The 21,797-nt window shown below is 50.6% G+C and overlaps 1 protein-coding gene across 1 annotated transcript; it reads left to right on the plus strand.

Annotated features, from left to right (window-relative positions):
• Window positions 1-21,254: 21,254 nt before the first annotated feature.
• Window positions 21,255-21,538, plus strand: LOC113875768 (HIG1 domain family member 1A, mitochondrial). The gene has a single exon (XM_027514454.1). It carries the CDS (start codon window positions 21,275-21,277, stop codon window positions 21,536-21,538), a length of 264 nt encoding a protein of 87 aa, XP_027370255.1. The 5' UTR covers window positions 21,255-21,274.
• The last annotated feature ends 259 nt before the right edge of the window (window positions 21,539-21,797 follow it).

A 21,797-nucleotide genomic window follows, 5' to 3' on the forward strand; every position in this document is an offset into this window, starting at 1 on the left:
GAGAAGGTCTGGGGGAGGCTTCACAAAGATTCCTATGCCAAGTTCACTTTCCTTTTGCTCTGAAGACAGAAAAGGACTCACGTGTAAGATTAGGCCTCTCAGGGTTCATGTGCAACTGCAGGAAAATACAGAAGATGTGGGCTGTACAATTCTGCATGGGTCCTGAGGAGTTGTAAAACTACCTTCCTTGGAAGTGTTTGCAAAGGGGAGAGTCCCTGCTCAGCGGCTATGACTCAAGCTTGACCTCCACCCAGCTCTGGGGGCTCTGGGGGTGCTAGCCCTCAGGTGTGTAATCTGGGGAGGCAGGAAGGAGCTCCCAGCTTTACCAGCTCAGCAAGTCCACTTGCCACTTCCTGACCTCCCTGCTTAGGTCAGGTCAGCAACTAGTAGGGGGCCTTGGGATTCCCCTGGGAAGGGCTTTTCTAGAATACACCATGTAAGCTAATATTGATGGAGTGGGTATTTACAATTTGTAGTACTGTGCTAAGTGCTTTATGTGAAAGAACTCATTCATTCCTCACCACAGCCTATGAGGCAGATACTATTACCATCCTCATTTTACAGGGTAAACTGAGGCTCAAAGCTGGTGATGGACTTGCTGAGGTCACCCAGCTGGTAAGAACTGGCCCTGCATTGGAATCCAGGCAGTCTGATGCCAACCACCCCTCTACCAAATGCCTGGCTATTTGCTTCTCTTGCCATTACGGTCTCTGTGGCTTGTTCCTCCCCCGCTGGGTGCACAGGGGCACTCTGAATGTCCCTCCCCACAGCTTGGTGCTTAACCTGTTTATAGACCCCTTGGGAGACACTACGGACATCAGCACAGTGACAGAGGTCAGTGCCCCTGTGACAAGGATGGAAAGTGAGAGGACAGAGAACGAGGCCTCCCCACCCCGACCCATGTGGCATTCCCCAGGATGAGCCCAGAGAAGACAGGAGTGGGGGGCCCACAGCTACTCAGCCTGGCAGGGCAGCAGCGGGGCCTCACCTGCAGGATGAGGAGAGCTCTGACCTGGAGAGGAAGGCTCTCATCCACAGAGGCACACCCCAGTCCTTCTTCCCCACGTTGGCTGGGGAGTTGTTTTCCCACCAGCATCCAAATAAGCATCCCATCAGCTCCACAGCCCCACATGCTCCCCTGAGCTCCAGGCCTGTGAGCTGCCCCCGGATGTGAGCTGCCGCACAGAGCTCTGGAGTCTGTTTACTGCACAAGGGTGGGTGGGCAGCCAAGGGGACCCATGGGGCTGAGGTCCAGCTGTGCTCTGCTCACCCAGCCGTGTGCCCTGGCAGGAGGCCACCTTTGCCTGAAGGAAAGGACGGCCTTCCTTCCTCCACACAAAGGCACCATATGAGCTGGTGGAAGCCTTGCGTTTATATCCGTCTCCTGATAGTTCCACTAGGTACCTGACAGGCATCTCAAATGTTGCAGGATCAAGACTTGAGCCCTTGATGTCTGCCCCTTCAACCTGCTCCACTCTGGACTTCTTCTTTTCAATGACTGGCACCTCCATTCACCCAGTTACTCACCCAAAACACTGGACTCCTCCTTTTGTTGCCCTCACGTGCAAACCAGTGGCAATTCTATCAGCTCCACCTTCAAGCTGGCCAGCTCTCCTGTCCTCCATAGCTCCATCCAGGAGAAAGGCCACTGTCTTTGCCTAAACAGGTACAGTAGACATCTATCATTTCACTGCCCTGCCTCAAACCCTCTGGGGGATCCCCCACATTCTTAGAATGCTAACATCCAAACCTCTCACAGTGGCTGACAGATGCCTACCAAGTGTGCGCGCCACACTCCCAAATCCAGGAGCTGGCCTGGGCTCATCATAAAGGGATCTTGCCCAATAGAGCTTCCTTCCAGGTGAGGGGCAGTGACAGAAAGAGGCTGGCATAGGTCACAAATGGCCACTGGAGGAGGTGAACCCCATTCCCGAGAGTTGCATCTGGAGGTTCCTCGTTGGGGAGGGCATGAGGAGGAGCTCTGAGGAACCCATGCAAACACCCAGCTGAGAAAGATCCAGAAGTTACACATCAGTCACAGAGAAGGTCAGGATGTTGGATCCTAGCTGCAGCATCAAGAAAGACCTTCTTGGGACTTCCCTGGTGGTCAGTGGTTGAGAATCTCCCTGCCAATGCAGAGGACACCAGTTCGATCCCTGGTACTGGAAGATCCCCCATACCATGGAGCAACTAAGCCCTTTGCCACAAATGCTGAAGCCAGCCTGCCTAGAGTCCATTCTCCGCAACAACAGAAGCCCCTGGTTGCAGCAACAGAAAGCCTGCGTGCAGCAACGAAGACTAGGCACAGCCAAAAATAAATAAATAAATAAAAATTTAAAAGTAAGTCCTTCTTGCTTCTCTCTCCACCTCACACCCCCTCCCTAGTCCATCCCCAAAGAGATGGACTACACAGCATCTGGCAAGTGGAGGGTGAGCTGGAGCAAGAAAGACAAGACAGGCCCCCCACAACCTCCTTGTCCCACTGCAGGCTTCTGTGGTGAGGCAAGACGAGGTCAAAGTAGGACAGATACTTGATTACATGAGGGTGGCTGGAAAAGATCTGGAGCGTGCTTGAGAGGTTTCCTGACAGGTGGAGGTGAGACTAGGGAGAAGGCGGGGTTTGCAGAGGCCAAGTCTGGCTCGTTTGATAAACTCCATACAGGAAAGCTGGAGACAGAAAAGTGCCAGGCGGTGTCCAGGGAACAAGTCACTCCATGTAGCTGCTATGTGGCGCGTGCTGAAGGCAGTTGTGGGAATGGTGGTGGGGAGCAGGCAGGGACAGGTCACACCGGCCTAACAGATCAGGTCAAGTCATCTGAACCTTCCCCTGAGGACGGTGGGGAGCCAGAGACAGTGGTAGGCAGGGAGTCCCAAGCTTTGATTCATATGTTATAAAGTTCATTCTGAGTGTGAAGGGTCAGAACTGACGTCTAAGGGGCCTGAACAAGGCCAAAGGAGGTGGAATTGCCAGGGAGGGGGCGGACTGGTGAGAAATCAAGGAACTGAAACTGGCAGCACTTGCTACCTTGGTCCTAGGGTCCCTTGCTACACTAATGAGTCACCGAGGCCTTGGGGGAGGAGCTGAGCATTGTAGCATGCCAGCCCCAGGCTGAGTCTTTCCCTTTGTCGCCCACCCAGTCCTTAAATGACCCTGGAGGCAGGGATCATCACCCCAACATGGCCAGTGCGGGGACTGGCTCAGAGAAGCCCAGTGATTTGTTGGAGGCCATACATTTGGGTAGTGAAGCAGCCAGGACTGGCCTCACTGCTAGCCCTGAGGCGGGGATCCTTCCTTTCCTGCCACTCACAGAGGAAAGGGGGTCACAGGAGACCAACTGTCCTTGTCTACTCACTGAGGGACAGAGCAGGGCTGGGACCAGTCTGAGCCACAGGGGTCTGCAAAGTGTCAGGTAGGGTTCTAAGTGTTTCCCGCTTTATTCCTTTAACCTTCTCAGTGGTCCTTGGTGTAAGTTACTATTATGACCCACATTTTACAGATGAGTAAATGGAAGAACAGAGAGATTCTCTAACTTGCCCAAGGTCACACAACATCTGGTAATTGACCAGGCTGGGGCTTGAACCCAGGTGGTCTGGCTCAAGTCTAACAGTGTACGTCCCGCCCCCATTCCTCCAAAGGCCCTCCTGTCCCCCTCATCCCCTGCATGTATCCTCTCCTGAGCTTTTCCATCTCACAAGATGTTCCTACTCCCTCGGCCTGAGTGACCTTGATCCAGCCTCAGCTTCTCGTCATTACCATGGCTACTGAGCCCACCCCTAAGCATCTGCCTTGACTTGCTCAAGTGCCTCAGGCCAGGACCTCTGAATGGACCTTCCCTGTCTACTTGGCCTGAGGGGAGTCAAGTAGACCTTCGGGGTGGAGGAAGGGCACCACCCCTGCAGGCATGATCCTCAGGGGGTCAGATGAGGGCTGAGAGCTTGGCCCACTGGCGTCCCTCCCACCACAGTCTTGGCACGTGCACAGGCCACAGACCACAGAGACACCGAGTCCTTTGTTCCACCCAGTTTAAAATAAGTCCAGCCCAGCTCCACAGCGAGGGTGTCAGGCCACCCTCCTCAAATGGACTTGTGCCTAGGGAGCTCTGGGACTGCAACTCAGTGACCACTATGACCACCTTAACCCCTTCCTCTCCATGGAGACAGTTTCCAGTCCAGACGGTAACCTTCTTGTCTCTACTCTGGGTTCCTCGCCCTCCAGCGGGAGTGGTAACTACAAAGAAGGAGGAGGGGCAGTGGTTCCCTGGACTCCAAAAGGCCTGGGGTCATAGGTCCGGGGTCCAGGGCAGGCAGAACCAGGCCTCAGCCTCTCCTGATCCTTCGGTGTTTCTAGGGGGACTGTGCAGCCCAGCCTACGAGGAAGCTGAGCTGGCCTGTGACCCCATTTTAAAGATAAGGTAGTGAGGCCTGGCCCTGGAGAGGGGAATGGCAACTCAATCCAGTATTCTCGCCTGGAGAATTCCATGGACAGAGGAGCCTGGTGGGAAACCAGGCCATGGGTCGCAAAGAGTCGGACATGACTGAGCAACTAACACAACCACAGTGAGGCCTGGAGAGGTAGGAGCTACCTAAGGGCAGCCAGGGAGGCAATGGCAAAGCAACGGTTCAGGCCCATAGCTGTGGGCGCCCTGCCCCACGAACACTCCATAACCACGCCTGAGAAAGGCCGTGTCTTATTCTGACGCCCTAGGACACCTCAGCCACGCCAACAAGGCAGTGACCTCGAAGCCTGTTCTCTCCAGTAGTTTTTCCTAACCACAACACCATGATTTTCCCTTTCATTTATTTTCCCACTCATCCACATGAAGAGAACATAAAGAAAACATAATAAAAGAGCTCTTTAATTAGAGATGGTCCATAATGGTAAAGAAGTCTAACTATAAATAGAAGAAATCTGACCTCTCCAAGCTGCCCCTGGGATTAGGCAGAGACCTTCACCCTCTCATTAAGCAGCCCCCTCATCCTACCTCGGGCCCTGGGAGGCAGCTGGGTGGGGCAGAGATGGGGGCAGGGGGCACCTATGGGTCATGTTGCACAGACACACTTCCAGTGTGGGGGTTTTGGCATCTATTGTGCGCAGCATTTCCTCTGCTGGGGAGGGAAGCCAGGGACAGATCTGGGGGTAGTTCGTGGACGGCATCACCTGGGTTTGGACAAGATGCCTGGCCACTCTCTCAGGATACATTCTTAGACATGGACGATGGACATTCAAGGAGATTCAGAAGCAGCTGGTTCAGCACCCTTGATGGCTAACCTTCCTTGGGTATTTACTGTATGCCAAACCCAGCACTCCCCACACATGAGCTCATTTAACCCTCACAACAACCTTGTGCTGTAGTATTATGATTGCCTCATTATACAAATGATGCACAGAGAGGTTAAGCAACTTGCCCAGGTCACCCAGCAGATAAAAAGTAGAGACGTTTGAACCAGGAATCTGCCTCCAGTGCCTGTAGGTCTAACCACAACACAACCCTGCTTCCTGGAAAGGGCTGGGGAAGAGATCTATGTCAGCTTGGAGAAGGGTCTCTGATGCCTTAGCCCCATCTGGTTTGACAGGCCCAGGATAAGGAAAGAGGTAAGTAATAGACTGGCTATGATAGAGGATGACAAGGAGCCACGAGGGATAGAGGAAGGGAGGGGCGGCTGACATGAAGGAGGATGTTCCTGATCCTCAGAGTTACCTGGCAGGAGCTACAAACCACCTCCATTAGAATGCAACATCCCTAGGGGGTCATGGAGAGCTGGGAAACAGGTCCTCAGAAACAGGAACCCAAGTGGAGGGAAGGTCGTGTGCCACGTCCGAACAGCAGTGCATGCCACAGGTACCCATCCAAGCGGGTGGTTAGAGAGGCCAACATACTAGAAGCTGGCCCAGGGTCACGAGTCAGCAGCGACTAGGTGTATGGGGGCCCTGGGTCAAAGACAACTAGGGTCACGGGTACCCTGGGCAGCAAATCCTCAAGACCATGGGCCTCCAGGGTGCCACATCCCCAGGCCTTTGAAGGCACCCAGGGCCACAGATCCTGACCCATACCTCCCTCTACCTCCAACCTCCCTGGTCAGAGAATCATCCCAGTAGTGGCAGATGGGTTTGTGGTCCCAGTGTCTGAGGGCAGCAAGGCTCTGAAAGGTGAGGACATTCTGCTCAGCATGAAGATGCCAAGCATAGACAGGGGCCCTGGAGGCTGGTGTGAGGTGCTCTTGGCTGGGAGGCCCAAAGGGTTAGGTAGTCTGAGGACCCACCCTTGGGAGGATAGCACCAGAACACAGAAGGAGAGAGGCTGTGCCATGTGGCTTTGGGAGAACTCAGAGCCTGCTAGGGGAGGGTGCTTGAGGGGCCAGGATGGAGTCACAGATGGGGAAGGCCTGAGCTAAGGCAATGTGGAACAGTTCCTTGCTCACAGGCTGCCCTGGGCTGAGGGCAGAGCCAGTCTTCCATTCAGGGCCCCAGAGCCCTGGCTATATTCAATCCTAGGAGGCATGCCGAACACAAAAAGCATGGCCATCCGGGAAGACAGCCAGGATCCTCACCAGGGCCCCGAGATTTACAGAAAACGAGATGCCAGATGCCACCTTCTGTAGGCCTTGAGGGACCCTCACCAAGACTGCTGGGGTGGTCTGCCTGATTGTTCTCTGAAGACCCCCATCAGAAGCCTGGCCACAGTGTTCAGGGTGGCCACCCTGGAGCCCTGGACCAATCCAGACCACTCAAACCCTAGGTGTGGCCTGAAGAGCCAGACAAGGGGCCAGGAGAGACAGCTTCGGCCTGGCCTTGACACCCTGGGACCAGTGTCTCCAGCGAAATAAGGCAGTGCTAAGAAGGCTGGCTTCTTTCTCTGGCATAATACGCTGGCACTAATAAGGCCACTGCTGTGCACATTTACAGAACCTCTGATTTCACAATCACCGAGGGCTTTGCAAGTATTAATTAAGGCTCAAAGCCCCTGGAGCCTGGAGCAGATTCTCATTAACCTCAATCTGCAGAGGCTACGACTGCCTCCACCCCCCAGCCCCATGGATGTGGCAAGAGCTCCAGCCCTGGGAGCTGGGCTGGCAGGGCTTCCTCCCCGTGTCTCAGGGTGGCAGGGTAGACAAGGCTCTAGGCTCCTGATGACTTTGTGACACTCAGTGTCAGAGCTGAGTCTAGATCAGACAGATCGCAGCTTCTACTAGAGTAGCTGACACAGAAAGGATTTCCCTCCTTTTGGCTTTTTAAAAAACAACCGCTTTGGGAATTCCCTGGTGGTCCAGTGATTAGGATTCTGCACTCTCACCGCCAGGGCCCAGGTTTGATCCCTGGTCTGGGAACTAGATCCCACAAGCTCCGTGGTGCAGTAAAAAAAAAAAACAGCTTTATTGAGATATAAGTCAAGCACTACATACTGTGCCCACTGAAAGCGTTCAATTCAATGTTTTCCAGTATATTTGCAGATTTGTGCATCCGTGACCACAATCAATTTTAGGACAATTTCATGACCACATTCTCATGACCACAAAAGGAAACTCTCACCCCTTGGCCATGACCCCTATTTTCCCAGTATCCTCCCCAGCCCCAGGTAACCACTAATCTACTTTGTGTCTCTATAGATTTGCCTCTTCTGGCCTGTATTTATTTATTTTTATTAGGGGGAAATATGCATAACATAAAATGTACCAATTTAACCATTCTTAAGCATCCAGCTCAGTGGCATGAAGTGCGTTCACACTGTCCTTCACCACCACCCATCTCTGGAACGTTTTCATCTTTCCAAACAGAAACTCTACACCCATTAGACAATGGCTCCCTGTCCTCCTTCCTCCCAGCTCCACTGTAACCACTATTTTACTCTTTGACGCTGAATTTGTACCTTTGCTACCTTTTGGAACCATATACAATAACTGTCTTTTTGTGTCTTGCTTATTTCACTTAGTGTAATGTTTTCAAAGTTCACTCTGGCTTGTTTACTTATGAACTACTTAAGCCAAAGGTAGAGAAAATTTGCAACATAGCTCCCTTATTTAAGTCACATATCTCTGATCTATTAAATGTGTTTGTTAGCCTCTTGCTATATTTGCTGTTTTCATCTGTTTTTGCTATTGTCTTTCTCAGAGCTAATCCACTTGTATCTTTCTCGTTCACGTTTTCATATTTTCATGACCTAAGTTTATAACCATAACAACACATGGTACTACTCTGTGTCTTTACAACATACTTACTGCTGCTAAGTCACTTCAGTCGTGTCCAACTCTTTGTGACCCCATAGACGGCAGCCCACCAGGCTCCCTCGTCCCTGGAATTCTCCAGGCAAGAACACTGGAGTGGGCTGCCATTTCCTTCTCCAATGCATGAAAGTGAAAAGTGAAAGTGAAGTCACTCAGTCGTATCCGACTCTTAGCAACCCCATGGACTGCAGCCTACCAGGCTCCTCCATCCATGGGATTTCCCAGGCAAGAGTACTGGAGTGGGGTGCCATTGCCTTCTCTGTTAAAACATACTTAAACGGTGTCAGATACTGTCCCTCTTGTCATTTTCCCTCCACTCCACATTGTGTCTCTGAGATGGAGGCGTGTTGGTCTGGGCAGCTCTGGTTTGCTCATTTCTCCTCCTACACAGTGTTCCTATGCATTGTGTACTCCACTCTGGCTTTCTTCAGGGGCTTCCCACATTTGGATTCTCACAAGAGAAGCTAGGGCCGCTCCCATCTAAGCTGGGCAGACACAGACATGCTCCCAAACAGTGGAGCAGCCACCCAGCAAGAAGGCTGAACGTGGCAGTGGGCCCAGAGCCTCCACTATTCATACCAGCGCAGGCTCTGGGCTTGGACCCATGAGGGCCACAGCCTGCCCTCCTGTGCGGGGGCCAGCTCCACAGAGACGGAACAAGGTTATCATTCTTTGTTTCATGACCTTGGTCTCTCTTTCTGGATTGCAGACTCCCTTGAGAGGCTCACAAAGCCAGGATTTTCTCTCCGCATGGAAATGCAACCACAGAGAACCTACAAGCTGAACCACTGGCCCCCGGGGTTGGGCTCCGGTCACCTCTTCCCATTGGCTTCTCTACACAACTTGGGGAGCCGTGTGGCTTGAAGGTGTTAGGGAGGTCTGACTGGACCTTGTAGAGATGCTTGGTAACTGCTTCCTGAGTGAGCGATCACGTGAATGGATGGATGAGAAAACACACAGAGCCTCTGGCACAGTGCCTAGTGGGTGCTCAGAAACAGTGGCTGTGATTAACATGTGTGTGTGTTTAAAGTTAGTTTTAATGAAGTATCTTTTACATAGAGTGGAATCTACCCTTTGTAGTAAACAGTTCTATGAGTTTTGATAAATACATATCACATGATCACCATCATATTCAATGTATAAAATATTTCCATCACCCCAAAAGGTTCCCTTGTGCCACTCTGTAGTCAAGAGTCCCAGCCCACCCCACCCCAAGGCCCCAGAAACCACTAATCTGTTTTCTGTTCCTATAATTTAGCTTCTTTCAAAATGCAGATGAAATCAGCAGTATGAAGTCTTTGAGTCTGGCTTCTTCCACTCAGCAAAATACATGTGACATTGATCTCTAGTGCCACTCATATCTGTAGTTGCTTTCTTTTCATGGCTGAGTAGCATCCTGCTATGTGGACGTACCACAGTTTGTTTATCCATTTGCCAACTGAAGGACATTTGGATTGTTGTCCAGTCTGGGGCAATTAGGTCTAAGGCCACGATAAATGGCGCTATACAGGTTTCTGTGTTAGGTTTCTAACTTAATTTCCCTTGGCTAAATATCTAGGAATTAGGGTTTCTGGATCATATGGTAAGGACATGCTTAGCTTTATAAGAAGATACCAAAGTGTTTTCCAAATTGGTTGTGCCATTTTGCTTCTCTCGAGCTATGGCTCAGAGTTCCAGCTGCTTCACATCCTAACCAGTACTTGGTATTGCCAGCTTTTTTCTTTTGACCATTCTAGTAGGTGTGTGATGGTATCTCCTCATGACTTTAATCTTCTTCCCCCCATGACTAATGATGATGAATCGACATGTTTTATTGCCAGTCAATCCTGCGGCCTGTGGTGTGTGGCTGACCAGCCTCCAGGTGCAGATATTGCAGGGGAAGCGCAGGCAGCACCCCGGTCACCGTGAGGCTCAGGTGGGGACAAAAGGCAGGACTGGACCTGTGCCAACAGCCCCATTTTGCTCAAAATGAGTGGGACGCCTGCTGTCTCACCACACTCAGCTCCTCACCTAGGATGGGCTGGCTGGCGGGGTGGTAACTTGGCTCAGGCTGTGACAGCTGGTGCTGAGAACACCTTCAGCTACCCACGGTGGCCCCACTCGGGGCACAAATGCACTTGTGGTACCAAGAGTAAGGGTGAAGGATGGGGCAGAGCTGCCCACGGCAAAGGCTCATTCAAAGGCCACACTTGTTTCCCATGAGCTCCACTCCACACCTGTAAGGACAGAGGCGCTGCCCCATTTTATGGGTAGAGCCCCACAAATAGGGGTATCTACTTCTGTACCCAAATGAGCTCTCAGTGGCTCCCAAGCAGATCCTGTCACTCTGCCCCACACCCAATTTCTGCTGCCTGGAGTCCCAAGGGAGAGGCTGCAGGTGGTAGGGCCTCAGCCTCACCTCACCAACCAGAGACATCCAGACCCAGGCCTCCTGGCCGCCCCCATTTTCCTGTCTTTTCCACTGACCACAGCCGCAGCTGGTACCCTGAGTGAAGCACCTGCCTGGCCCCACCAGCCCAGCTCTCTGACCTGGCCTCCACTGTTCATCTATGCTACCCATCCTGGCAGACTCCAGAGAGATGATCTCCCCTTCGGGCCTAGTTCCCTAGAGTCCTGGTGGCCTCCAACCTCCACTCCGGCCCCACCCAGCTGTAGATCTGCTGGTCTGGGTCTTGCTCACCTCCCACTCCCTTCTCTGGCAGCCTCCCTCACTGGCTCCGCAGCCTGCCTGAGACTGGTAGTGGGACAGGAGTAGATAAGGCAGGATGTCCACAAGGGCTGGGGCAGCAGGGAAAGCATCCTGCAAGACCTGGAGGACAGAGCGGGCCTGGGAGGGAGCAGAGGAAGTTTGGAAGAGGGAGGAAGGGATGTCAAGGAGCAGGAGTCGAGGTGCTGCTGGGGGTGAAAAGGACATGTGGGAAAGGGTGGAGGAGGGTCTGCCACGTCTGAAGGACTCTACGTTTGACTCTAGAGGAGCTTGGTGACCAGCAGGAAGGCCAAGGTCAAGGGCTTACCCGGCCTGTTCATTTCTTCCCACCATCCCCCCATCCAGACCTGCTGGAGCCCCAGTCGCTCTCCCTCCCATGCTAACTGGTGTAAGGCCTGGGGGCTGAGGGCCCATCTGTCTGGCCACTTGCTCCTCCCCTTCCATCACACACTCAGCAAGCAGCCCATCTCTTCTACCCCTGAGCAGGCAAGGCCTGAAGGACACAGAGAAAAGCCCGGAGGAGACTTTGTGGGGGTGACTTGTGCCTTAGGGCAGAGCCATGTCCCTCTGGACTGTGTACCCCACATCTGCAGCTCCCAGGTAGCACCAGGAGGTCTGGGGAAGTGTTTGCTGCACAAACACAGCACAGAGATCACAGCCCCCCTCCCCGGTGCATGCCCTGCCCAGTCCTTCCACATTCCTTCTCACTCACCCAAGGTGGGAGGGCAGCCACCCCAAGTGGGCCCCACTGGCAGTGCTATGGAGATTTATAGAGTGCCCCTTCCTCCAAGTTCCCCAGTTGTCAGCAAGAATTCATGCCCTGGGTCCTGGGATGCCCAGCTTGTACCACCTGGCTGGGGCCAAACACCTCATCACGGGCCTCCTTCCTGGGGTTTCTCAGGCTGGCACCACCATCCAGTGGCCGGCTCTGGTCTTTCCCATCGAACCAGGGGAGGGCCACCCTGGACTGAGAGTAATAACACCTCCGGGCTCCTGCTCTGTGTGCCAAGCACCACCGGCTTAGCACAAGCCTTATCTCCCAGCACTGGGCCTCTCCAGCTCCATCCTGCCCGGGGGCTCCTCACCTGTGCTGTCCATGCCTGGACCACTTTCCCCACACCTGCTGCTATCATGGCAATAGTCTGGTGGACAGGGAGGCCCAATCCGCCAGCAGGCCTGACTGGGCAGGCCCTGAGAGAAGTCTCAGTGGTTCAATGGGCAAGGGCAGGAAGGCCCTGCTGGTGGTGCCGCAGGGCAGGGAACAGGCCAGTTCTGAGTCAGTGACCACTGGTATCCTGTACCCCACAATGCCAAACACAGAGGACCCTGGGGAGCCCTCAGGGCCCAAGTGAACAAGCGTGGCCCATATCTGCCAGTGCCTGGACTCCTCTTCCAACCTCTCCAGGCCTCCATTTCACCTAACATCAAATGGAGGGTTGAGTGGCCACCTCTAAGTGCCCTGTCAACCCTCAGCATCAGCTAGTCCACGAGTTGCATCCTGAGCAGGAGAAGCAGGAGTAAACATCTTTGACCCCTCTTCCCAAACCCAATTCAGAGGGTCTGTGCTCAGTGTCTTGACCCTCACAGGGTCCAGATTGAGGCCGAGGGAATGCAGACATAAATACCAACTTGCAGAGCCTGTGACTGGGGTCTGGATCGTCTCAGAGAGGGGAAGGGATTGTCTCCCCTGGTCACCCAGTGAGGGTGGGGCAAGGGATTGGAACTCAGGACTCTCAGCTTCTCTGCATGACCCCCGTGCTCTATCCTCTACACCAGACACACACCGCTCCTGCCCATGGCCCCTCTCAGCTCTCCCACCTAACTCTGCCCATGCACACATTTTGAAGATGAACTCTGGTTATGGTGAATGCCATTCTGAGGTCACCTGGGCACTGAACTCTGCAGGTCAGTCTAAATCACAGAAACCTGCCAGGACAGTGCTGGACTCACTGTGAGTAACCAGAAAAAGGTCACATGGCAGCAAGGCTCAGGGACTACAGCCGAGACGCAGCTCCTTGGCGTCATCAAGCTGAGTCATCAACCTCCCCACCAGGCTCTGGCTTCTCCTCCCTTCCCCTTCTGCCCCCAAGGATGGGGACTCCATGGGAAACTGAAGCCTTTCCTTCCCAGAAGTTCAAAGTTATGGTCCTTGACTGCCTGAGGAATCCTGGCAAGAGAGGACAGCAGGGCTCTGTTTCACAGGTGACTGACAGCCTCCAGGAGTCCGTTTATTTGCAAGCTATCAGATAGGAATCACTAACATCCTGCTGGGCCAGGGAGACACCTGCAGTCCCCACCTTTGTCTCAGTGAAGGATGGCTGCCCAGGCAGGAGGTGATGGATGGGTGGGCAGGAGATGTGTGCCTTGACTCGCTCCTGAGCCAAATGGCCATCCCTCTATCCCTCCAACCATCCTTCTATTTATTTTTTACGTATTCTGGGTTTTTGGTGGAAGCCGGGAAAGAGAAGTGTCACTGAAGCCAAGACAAGAAAGGGCTGGTGGCCATGGGGAGGGAGGACTCTCCTCTCTCTACAAGAAAGTCCCTCCTTTGTCCTCTCACCACCACTACCCACTCAGATCCCCCGTCGCCTCTTCCTAATGACCTTCCTGCCCGTGGTGTGTCCACGCTCAAATCCACCCTCTGCTTTGGCTGCCAGGGTCCCTTTCTAAAACACAAGCCTGATCTAATCACCACTTGTGCCCCTCCCATAAATACCATCCGCATCCCTTAGCAGGGACTGGAGGGTTTCACAACCTGACCCCAACCTGCCTGAGTCATCTCTGGTTCCAAAGAGGCACTGATTAATGTTGATGAATGAACAAATGGACAAACAAAGAGCACACTCCAAAGTCTGGTGGGGCTCACTCACACCATACAAATATCAAGGTTCAGAAAGGCCAGGCCCCCACAGTGACCAGAGGGACATGGACGTCAGCCTTGCCTTCTAGTCCTGGACGCTGCTCCACAGCTCCTGCCTGAGGGGAATGGGCCAAGATCAGCAGCCTTGACCTGGGTGGTCCCCAGGGTTCTAGAGCCTTCAGTTCTATGACTCTTCCTAGGGAAGTCTGGCCTGGAGGCTGTCTCCTTGGAATAGGGCCCTGAGCCAGGGGCCAGACCTCTCCCACAACTGACTGGGGCCCTGACACTAGCTGAAATCACTGATTAACACAAAAATGAACTTCTGTGGAAACTGGGCTGTAACTGTTGGACTGTGGCTCTTTGGGCCCGGAGGAATTTTCTCAAGTGCTGAGCTAGAGATGCCTTAGTTCATTACCCTCAGGTCCTGTTCAATTCCTCCAGCCTCTGGGCAGTATCATTGACAAACAAGCCTCTTAAGATGATGCCAAGTCTGACACCATCTTCTGGAAGGATTTCCAGGAGAGCCCTCCCTCCCTGTCTCGGGCCTGAGGAGTGCATGTCTCAGGGATTCAGTTGTAGTCACCAGCTAGACAGATGCAGTGGAGATTCTGTTCTGAGGGTCCACCCTACATTTCATAGCCAGTCAAGAAAGGGTATGTGAAAAAGTCATACATTGTTCATGGGAATGTGAAATCAAACAACCATTTGGAAAATAGTCTGGTAATTTCTTTAAAAGTTAAACATATACCTATCATATGACCCAGTCATTCCATTCCTAGCTGCTTACCCAAACATTCACATGCAGATATTCATCAGCTTCAAACTAGAAACAACCCAAATGTCCATCAGAAGGTGAAGAAATAAACAAACTGTGGTATAATCCATGCAATGAAATACCACTAAGCAATGAAAAGGAATTAATTATTAATATACACAACATGGATGAATTGCAAAACAAATATGCTGAGTGATGAGAACAAGCAAAAGTAGTACATACTAGATGAGTTCATTTCTACAAAATTCAGAAACATATAATCTAAGCTGTAGTAACAGAGAGCAGAGATGGATGGTTGCCTGGAAACAGTGAGGATGGGATGGAGGGATGACAAAGGGACACAAGGAAACTTCCGGAGGAGATGGATGTGTTCATTGGTGGTGGGGATGGTTTCACATATATCTGTTATATACACATATACACTAAAGCTCACCAGATTGTACACATTAAGTATGTTCAGTTTATATATGTCAATTATACCTTAATAACGCTATTTTTAAAAAGGAATAAACAGGTGTGTCTCCTTGGACCTTCACTGCAGCCTTCAGGACAGAGTCCCCACTCAGCTTGGTCTCCAAGGCCTAGTTTCCTGCATCCTGGCTGTTCTCTCCAGCCTCTTCCCGTGTTTCTCTACTGCATGGCAACCAATCAGCTGTGGCTCCCTGAAGGTGCCAGGCCCCTGTGGCTTTGTGCACACTGTCCCTTCCAGCGGCTGGGTCATCTGCTGCCTCATCCACACAGAGAACTCCTCCTGTGTCAAGCCCTGTTCAGCTGTGCCCTCTCTGGGGAAGTGGGTCACAATGAACAGCTCCCTCCTCTGCACCCCACAGCCCAGGTACACAATCTGTCACCAGCATTTGTCTGTCCCAGCCAGACTGGGGGCTCCTTGAGGCTAGGGACACCGACATGTCCATCCTTATCTTACCAGCGCGAGGCACATGGTCAACCATCAGGCTTTACTCAGGAGATTCCACCTGCCCAAGAAGGTGAGGTGGGTCAGCGTGGGGGTTCAGAACTAAGGAGCTAAGAAATGGGGGAGCAGGGCAGAAGGAACAGCTCCAAGGAGAGGCAGGGTGTCTCCCTGGGAAGGGGAGGACTGCACTGCTCAGGGTTCAGCCAGCGCCTCAGGTAGGTAGGGATGGACAGGGTGCACCCTTCTTCCCTTTCCAAGGGAACACAAGCAGCCTTCACAGAGGAGAAGGACCAGCTCTGCCTCTTGGTCCTGGGATTCATCGAGAGCTTCCAAAGTCTGTTTGTGCCCCAGGTCGGGTGGGAAACACAAGAAATCCCATCTGCGGTGAGCAGCTTAGAGGAGCAAAGTGGGTGGCAGGCTCTATAGCAATTCCCGGACACAGTGAGAGAGAAACATCACAAAGGGACCCACAGGAGGGCCCCGCGCTATGGGTGACTGTCACCCATAGCACCCTAAAAGTCCTGACCTCATCCTCCATGGTGCAGGGGTCCTGAGCAAGTCTCTGGCTGAACACTGTGCCAGGGCGACCCCTTTGCCACACAGCCCTGCAGCCTTGACCTTCCCGTTTAGCGTCAGCCTTAGCTAAGCTAGCTCATCTTTGTGTTGGGAGCAGGGCCATGCAGGCAGATGAGCGCTCCCACTCAGCCTCATCAATCAGGGAACAGTGCAGAGGCTGAGCGCAGAAGGCCTGGGGGAACTCAGTCTTCAGGGTTCAAATCTGGGAGACTAAATACCCAGAAATGATGCCCTACAAGCTTCTAGGCTAGTAGCTAGAGACACATGTGTGCTTGGGGCTAAAATTCCTGCACCTGAGCAGCATATTAGGGAGGAAGGACATTCATGAGCCAGAGGCACTGCCCAGGGTAACAAGCCTGGGCTGGAGGCAGAATGCTGCTGTTCCAACCCTGGTCAGACTAACTCCTGACACCACAGACAGACGATCATAAACATTGCACTTTTCTCAGAACTCGAGTATCCCTGTGGGGAACTGCTCCCATTCTTTACCCCTCAGGAGAACCACCTGTGAGCTGGTTGTTCTTGGGTCCCATCCTAACTGGTGTAGTAACTGGTTTCCCACCAAAGGGCTCATTAAAGTTCAGTCTGTCCTTGAAGGTATCCTGTGACACCTCCCTCAGGGATGTACCTTCTAATGTTGCATTGCTTGCAATTTTCTCAAGCTGGTATCACCAGGTGAGGTCCTATAAACTCATTCTTAAGTCCACATTCTTTGCTTTGGAAAGTTGCCAAGACTTTCAGCATCTTAGCATCTTCCATTTCAAAGGGCCTGCAACTCACTCCCTCTTTCACAAGTACTTTGAGCGTGCCTGCTAACGTGGAGCCCCATACTAGATGCCTCAGGGAAGACAGATGAACACCCTGCTTCATGGAGGTCGCAGCCTGCATTCCGAAGCTCAATGACCCATAAAGCCTATAGAGTCTGGTCCAGCAAGCCTGGACCTGGGGATGTGGAGAGTAGGAGTGAGGGGTAGGGCGGCACTTGACCCTGTTCACAAGGGGCCTACAGCCCAGTGGGGGGACCAAGAAGCCAACACAATCCCAAGTGCTCTGTGAACTGCTCAAAGAATGTTCCAAAACAGGTGTACCAGGAAGGAAGGTTGGGAGTAGCACTTGTTTTATATATTCTCATTCAGAGCTCACTGTCCGGCAGAATTAGATGAGCTACATCTTTCGATTGGGAGTGTCAATGGTCAGGGCCAGCTTGTGGGGAGGTGCTGCTTGAACAGTCTCTGAGTAATAAACAGAGGTTTGCCAGGTAGGTGAAGGGTGAGAGGGCAGCCCAGGCCAAGGAAACAACACAAGTACATCTCCAAAAAACATCTTATGATGCGAGATAAGAAGCATCTTGAAAGAATTATAAACTTTGCTATGGGAGTTCAAAGAATTCCAGAGAAATTCCCAGATTAAAAAAAAAAATGCAGTGATGTTTGCCTCTCAATACAAGAATGGGTGCCTGAGTCTGGTGCTGGCCTGATTCTCCTCTCTCTGCTTCTGTAGGGAATGTCTTGGAGACAGCTCATGCTAAAAGCCCTTAGTAATGTTTTCCTCTGAAGACACACCGATTCCCCACTGGATAATTAGGATAGAGCTGAACCTTCCGGGAAGGTTCGAGAAGGATATTGCCTTCCCTAAAGGCCCTAAACTGCCGCAGCCCAGGGACCAGGGCTCCTTAATGATGCATTTTATCCCCATTTGAATCTCATTTTCCATTTTGTAAGGGCTTGTACCTTTTTTTAGCTAGATGAGCTTGTTTTAAAAGCTGTCTATTTTATGCATGCGAACAGGTAAAAATGGAAAAAAGGGCTGCACTTGATAAGCCAGTGACTTCCTTCTATAAAGTATTCTATAGTGAGTGAGGACAGTGCGACTTTTCATTCTTACAGACCTGGGCTGCTCTATAGCCAATGCGATTGTCTCCAACCTGCTCCCACCCCACCTGACTCTGAGATCAAGAAGGATCTCTCTGGGCTGGGATCCTGCAGTGCGCACTGTCAGAGTGGATATCTGGGAACTGGTACAAGGGCCATGGAGACCAAAATGACTGAGGTTAAGCTCAGGGAAGGACAGGAGGGTCCCCAACTAACACCAAATGGGGCTGAGAGGACAGGATACTGCAGTGTCATTTGACCCTGAGTTTCAGGAATTCTCTTTGGGAATTTTATGTTATCTATAAAAAGCAGTATCTATGACCTTGGAAACGTGTTAAAACCCTCTGCAGTCAGGGAGTGCTGTGGTAACCCAGGCTAACACTGGTGGTGGGGTGGGTGTGGGTGGCAGAACTGTAATAGCAGCGGGTGGAGGGGTCAGAATTGACTCTGGGGAGAGCCTGCACAGCCTCCAGGGGACTCCTTTGTTCCAGCTCCTCAGGCCAGAGAGAAGCACTCTGACCTCCTGACTCCAGAAACTGGTTCCTCTGGGAATGAATACTTCCCAGTGATCTTTTAGACACAGGGGATTTTTTTTTCTCCTCCAGAGGCTAGGTTCACAAGCCAAGTGTGAACAAAGTATGTGCAGTCAAACACCCTTGGAGGCCTAATAGGTATCATTTCTGGGGATGCTGCTGAGGCCATGGGTCCAGACTTCACCAGGGGCCCTTCATACTCCCCAGCACTGAAGCTGGTAGTCAGGGACCTCCTCTATCACTGGCACCCAGCCCAGCTTGCTACAGACCTTCATGTGTGGGTCAAACTTTAGCTGGTATCTCAGGGGTTGAAAAAGGATACACAACTCTGGGCATTAGCCCCCCAGAACCTTCGGCCTCAGACTTAATGACTGGGCTCCTGCTTTGTCCCAGGGATCCAGCCCCACCAGGACATAAGAGGAAAGGGAACAGCTGTTTACTATGCCAGGAACAAGCACTACGTGTAGAGTTCTGTCTTTACCTTCCTTTTCTCATTTAATTCTCCCAGCCACCGTTTGAAGTAAATAAGACTGATGCCCAGAAAGGAAAACTGACCTACTCAAAATCACACAGCATGAATATATTGTATAGCACAGGGAAATACAAACATTATTTTGTAATAACTTTAAATGGAGCATAATCTATAAAAATACTGAATCACTAGGTTGTACACCTGAGACTAATATTGTAAGTCAACTATACTTCAATCTTTAAAAATCAAACAGAATGAGAAGCTCCTCCAACTTCTGTTTCAGAGAAAACAGGTGCTGAAAACAACCCCAAATACTAGATGAGACACGAAAAACTCTTTTTAAAAAGTATCAAAAAACTGGCAAGAGAGAAAGGAATAAGGTCAAATCAAAAGAGAGGCTAGAATTGTGAAAAGTAAGGAGCACCAAAGTCATTTTGGCTCTGTGGGTGTTGGCAGCTACAGGTATATGTAAATCTCAGTCTGAATGGCTTTGAGGGACAATGGGGACACACGCTAAAACTTGGGGCCTGTCACAAGTCAGGGACCTACCAGGAGACCCTCTTAGATTAAGCTGGCACCCCAGAAGGCCTTACCTCCAGGGGAAGGCAAAAGAAGAGGGGCACCCTTCTTCCCTGAGCACCTGTAACCACAAGCTAGACTCCTTACAGAGTAGCTGCCCAAATTCGTATCATTGAGTGGTTCAAAACGGCTTAAGTCATGAATTCAGTTCAAAGCACTCCTGGACTGCTGCCTGGCAGAGGATAAATACTCTCTGGAGGAAGGCAGCTCCACCCCAGGCTTCAGCAAATAACTATCAGTAAAATTTCAAGTAACTTTGAGCAGTACACAAGTCAAAAGTAACCAAGTACACAAGGAAACAACGAACAAAACCCAGCAGAGACCACAGACATGGATGTACAACAACTTCAGATAGCGGACAGATTATAAGCCAATCATGCATACTATGTGTAATGAAATAAAAGACAAGCTTGAAAATATCTGCAGGAAGTAGAAAACTATAAAATGTGACCAAACCAATTTGAGAAAGAAGTAAATGGAACTTCCAGAAATACAAAATCACATAACTGAAATTTTAAAATGCAATGAAAAAAAATACATATGTATAACTGAATCACTTTGCTCTACACCTGAGATTAACACAGCATTATTAATCAACTATATTTCAATATGAATTTTTTTAAATAAAATGCATAAGATTAGATTTAGCAAAAGGGACAACTTGTGAACTGGGAGGTGGATTAGAAATAAACAACAGAAAACAGCACAGAGGGACCAAAAGATAGAAAATACGGAATAAAAGCTTAAGAGACACAGAAAAAGAGTGGTGTATCATTAGTAGGAGTTCTGGTAAGAGAGGAGAAAGAAGAGAAGAGAGGCAATACTTGAAGACATACTGGGTGAGAATTTTCCAGAACTTGTAAGAGATGCCATTCACAGAGGTTAAGTATCCCAAGAAATTCCAAGCAGGATTGAAAACAGAAGAGGAAAAGAAAGAAATACACCCTTAAACACACACAGTAAACTGCAGAAAATACGGGCTAGAGAGGGAGAATCAAATAAAAAGTCAGTGTGCTTAGATTACAGCTGATTTATCAATGGCAACAACAGAAGCTGGGAGTGGGAGAGACCTGACAGGCCAGAATTCTTTATTCGGTGAAAATAACTCATTCAGTCTATGAAAGAGCACAAAACAAACATTTTTCAGGCGAACAAAACCTGAGAGAATGTATAACCAAGGAATTCTCATTAAAGGATATTGGAAAGAATGTATATTCGGCTAAAAAAAAAAAAAAGGCTACAAATGAACTTATCTACGAAATAGAAATAAGATTACAGATGTTGAAAACAAACTTGTGGTTACCAGGTAGGAGGAGGCGAGGGGTAAACTGGAAGATTAAGATTGACATATACACACTACTATACATAAAATCGGAGAAGGCAATGGCACCCCACTCCAGTACTCTTGTGGAAAATCCCATGGACCGATGAGCCTGTTAGGCTGCAATCCATGGGGTCGCTAAGAGTCGGACACGACTGAGAGACTTCACTTTCACTTTTCACTTTCATGCATTGGAAAAGGAAATGGCAGCCCACTCCAGTGTTCTTGCCTGGAGAATCCCAGGGACGGGGGAGCCTGGTGGGCTGCCGTCTATGGGGTCGCACAGAGTCGAACACGACTGAAGTGACTTAGCATAGCATACATAAAATAGATAACTAATAAGAACCACTGTAGAGTACAGAGAACTCTACTCAATACTCTGTAATGGATCAGAATCTGGTAGGAACCTGAAACATCTTGAAGTTGTCTGAAGATTCTTCGATCACTATGTCAAGCGACACAGATATTTCTCTTTCTTCATATGATGAAGATCAGGGATCTAAACTTATCCGAAAAGCTAGAGAGGCACCATTTGTCCCCATTGGAATGGCAGGTTTTGCAGCAATTGTTGCACATGGATTATATAGATTGAAGAGCAGGGGAAATACTAAAATGTCTGTTCACCTGATCCACATGCGTGTGGCAGCCCAAGGCTTTATTGTGGGAGCAGTGACTCTTGGTATGGGCTATTCCCTGTATCAAGAATTCTGAGGAAAACCTAAACCTTAGAAGAGGAGATGCTATCTTGGTCTTGTTGGTGGTGCTTGCTTTAGTTAGACATCTCATATTGAGGTTATATGTTTATGCTGAAAATAGTTTGGGTCAGACAAGAACATGGTAATTTGAATACTGGCTTCCTTTCTTGCATGCTTGATTGCCTGGTGACCAAGTTACTGGTGACCAGTTCACTAGCTAGGTCATTCAGGGAAGTCAGATCAGCACAAAATAAACATGTCACTTTTAAATACAC

This window comes from Bos indicus x Bos taurus, chromosome 18, assembly GCF_003369695.1.
Source record: "Bos indicus x Bos taurus breed Angus x Brahman F1 hybrid chromosome 18, Bos_hybrid_MaternalHap_v2.0, whole genome shotgun sequence".
In the NCBI taxonomy this organism is placed as follows: Eukaryota; Metazoa; Chordata; class Mammalia; order Artiodactyla; family Bovidae; genus Bos; species Bos indicus x Bos taurus.

What these genes read in the sequence shown, in the direction of transcription:
- LOC113875768 (XM_027514454.1), top strand. Translation starts at nt 21,275, where the DNA reads ATGTCAAGCGACACAGATATTTCTCTTTCTTCATATGATGAAGATCAG.